Source organism: Capsicum annuum, unplaced genomic scaffold, assembly GCF_002878395.1.
Source record: "Capsicum annuum cultivar UCD-10X-F1 unplaced genomic scaffold, UCD10Xv1.1 ctg65106, whole genome shotgun sequence".
Lineage (NCBI taxonomy): Eukaryota > Viridiplantae > Streptophyta > Magnoliopsida > Solanales > Solanaceae > Capsicum > Capsicum annuum.
In genome coordinates this window covers 1-3,318 of record NW_025874319.1, presented here as the reverse complement: position 1 = coordinate 3,318, position 3,318 = coordinate 1, and the positions used below count along the sequence as shown (strand labels likewise).

The 3,318-nt window shown below is 36.3% G+C and overlaps 1 protein-coding gene and 1 pseudogene across 1 annotated transcript; both read left to right on the top strand.

The window, feature by feature from the left end:
- Window positions 1-204: 204 nt before the first annotated feature.
- On the top strand, window positions 205-3,312 carry LOC124893786 (tRNA ligase 1-like; the record flags this gene model as incomplete). Its single annotated transcript, XM_047404637.1, has 3 exons — window positions 205-342; window positions 1,086-1,185; window positions 3,252-3,312. Coding segments are annotated over exons 1-3 (274 nt in total), but the record flags the coding sequence as incomplete, so codon positions are not given.
- LOC124893787 lies at window positions 2,281-2,381 on the top strand (annotated as a pseudogene).
- Window positions 3,313-3,318: the final 6 nt, after the last annotated feature.

Genomic DNA, 3,318 nt, shown 5'->3' with positions numbered 1-3,318 from the left:
CGTTTATTCCTTTATTGGGATGGTACATTGCCTTGTACAAGGCTGATTGTATGTTTTGTTTACTTCACCATTTTTGGCCCTCCATCAAAACAACACTCTAGGAAGTCGTATGCTTATAAGATACAAACACCATTTTCACTACCCTAGTCATTGCTGTAGATGGGTTCACTCTCTTTTTTTTATTCCTTTCTTTCAACTATTAAAACTTGTTTCTTAATAAGTGGTTTTTATGCTGGTTATGCGGGATATTTATTTTCAGGTTTCACTCAAGCATTCCGGATCTCTTTTTATGTATGCTGGGCATGAAGGTGGAGCATATGCCAAGAATAGCTTCGGGAATATGTATGTTTGCTTATGGTTACTCCATATTTAACATCTTCTTCTCCTTTAGGAACATAAAGTGTTTGTGAAGAACCGTTGGACTGCATTAAAGTGGTCATGCATCCTTTTGTCATTTTCTGATACAATTTTTGTTCTGTTTTCGGTTATTTGAATCTTTCCTTCTAGTAGTCCTGACCTTATGTGGTGTTGCATTTGCAAGTAGTTGATTCGTATGCGATCATCTTTTGTATACAAAAATTATTGGTGTAACTATTTTTCTTTTAGTAGTCTTAATTGTGCTCAGTGGTTGTTGGTCAAACAACTTTGTCAAGTCATGGCTGTGTTATTGTTAAAAAGCAGTGGGATGTGAGAGGGGGTTCATATAAAATTCACCTTCTTCCGTATAAGTTTGACAAACTCATCAACTGTTTTTCTAGGCGGTTTTATATTGTCAATTGATGCTTCTCATTTAGTGTAAAGATGATATAGGCCTGTGGGCTATGTTGTTAGAACTCTTAAAATATGCTGCTGGGTGCATGTCGGATCCCCAGAAGTAGTGCACTTTTGGAGGATCCGACGTGGGTGCAACAAGTTTTTGGCGAGTCTGAACAACATAGCCTGTGGCACTATTTACAACAAAATTATTCATCCCACACCTCCCTGGCATTCTATTGTTGTCGAATCAACTACTACCTGGTAATCATCGTGGTGGTTAACCTCTTTGAATCTCATCTAAGGCTTGCTGCATTATTTGCATGCTGTAGCTATACTGCTGTTGGTGTTTTTGTTCTTGGACGGATGTTTCGTGAGACATGGGGTACTCAAGCAAGCAAGAAGCAAGCAGAGTTCAATGAGTTTCTTGAGGTATTGAACTAAAACTTGTTTGCTATGTAGGAGAACGCATGATACATACTTTATAGATATTGCTGATCCTTTCAAATCAATGTTTTCTTATTACGAATGAGCCTCAAGAAACTCATTAATGATAAATATAGTTTAACTAAAAAAGCTTGTTGCTGTACATTTTCAAGAAGACTAGGTGTAGTCAGAAGAATAAATTTGCTCAATCTTAGGTCTTTGCCTTTTAGTTTATTCTGAAAAACTTAAGCTTTAATTCAACCTCATGCACTTGTGAGGTTCTCTTCCTTCTGTTTTGCTTGTAAATTTGTCGTTTAAATTTTTCGTTTTCTCTGATCTACTCAGTTCTATCTTTTTCTATTTGGCCTTTATTCTGTTTGATGTGCAGATTTAATTGGATGCATCAATTGATTTCTAATTGTATGTGTGAATATATATATGTATGTATGTATATATGTATTCCAACCTTGTTATTCATTAACAACAACATACCCGTTAATCATTACTTAAGAAAAATATTATAAAGTCATCAAATTAGATCAAAAAGGATCTGCTGCCAAAAAGACTAGAATGCAAGTCTAGGTTTTGCTTGCATCATTGGCAGCAAAAGATTCTGCAGCTCCTCCATTTAAACTCAATTGTCCATGAGTAGATGAATTCAAATTACTCAGACAACTGAAACTCTTAGTAAAATGAGTCCTGATAGTCATTTATTGCTCCTGATAACTCAAAGGAACTCTTTCAACCTTTCCACTTTTTGTGTCAACCTTGCAGATCTGCAGGGTTGAACCACGAATGAGGTTTCTGTATGTCATTTACTATCTGATACTGCATAGACTAATTCCCAGGCTTTCTTTTCTTAATAACCGAGGAGAGATCCCGTTATGTATAAAAGATCGGGTATCTTCCGTGGAGAACCATATTTTTTTGTGAGGTTCTTCTACCTTTTGGTATACTTCTTGTCTTCGGGTATTTATGTGCTTCGCTAATGAAATTTTATTACCTTAAAAAAAAATAACCAAGGAGAATCCATGAGGGTCAGAGGTGCATGGTTCGAAATTCGATGGATAACGGGTCTACTACCCTTATTCCAAAATTCTTGTGTTCATAAAAAGGAGAGATGGTTAGCACTAACTCTTACAAACATAAAATAGCTCTTAGGGTTTACGTGTTATCAAACTAATTCACGGGCTTCTTTTTTTCTCAAGCAAAACTAGGTCTACTCCAGTCCTAGTCCACCTTGATCATCATTGCAAACTCCATTCATGCTCAGGGCTTTCCACCCAAGTTACAATAGCAGAATCACTTTGTTCCGACAACTTTAGATCTTTTTCCCACGTTCTATGGCAATGGAGGATGTATCTAAGGTTGAAATAACGGATTAACTTATGTTTTTTATAGTATTACTGGTACTTCTAGATGCTTAGCTAGTTCCACTCAAAGATTCCCTAGACCATCTAGGAGTTGGAAACTCAACACATTTTCTACACAAATTAAAATTCCTCAACTCTGTCTAGACCAGGAACAAGATGTCTTCTCCAGGATTGGAACAAGTTGTGTTACTCTGTAAAATCATTGAAAATGCTACTGAACTTGAAACTCTAGGTTATAATGGTTATTTGAAGATGCAAAGTCTTGGTTATAATTGTTATTTGAATTTTTTTCTTAAAAATACTGAAATGAAATATTTTGGCAGTTTACGGGCTTTGGTAGATCTTGTACTAGAGTTTTGGGGGATAGTTTGTTCTCTAATTTTAAATTGTGATAGTGGCAATCATTTTACTGGTGCAATCATCTCCCAAGTATGGTTAGGTGTGTCACATATTATCACTGTTAATGGATTATCACTTTATTTAGAACTACCACTCTAAAAATATTACTCTAATGGAATGCCAATTGTCAGAGCTCTATCCAATTTCATTTTCATTCTCACGTGGTGTTAGGCGTACCTGTTGCTGCATGTTTCATTTTTCACTCTACATTTTGTCAATCTAGTTGCAAAAGCATTGTGAAGAAGCTCTTGTTCTGTCTTATCGTTTGTAAACCAAATTAATAAACCTTGAATGTTGCAGCGCAGTCGCATGTGCATATCAATGGAGTTGGTCACAGCGGTTTTGGGGGACCACGGACAACGCCCAC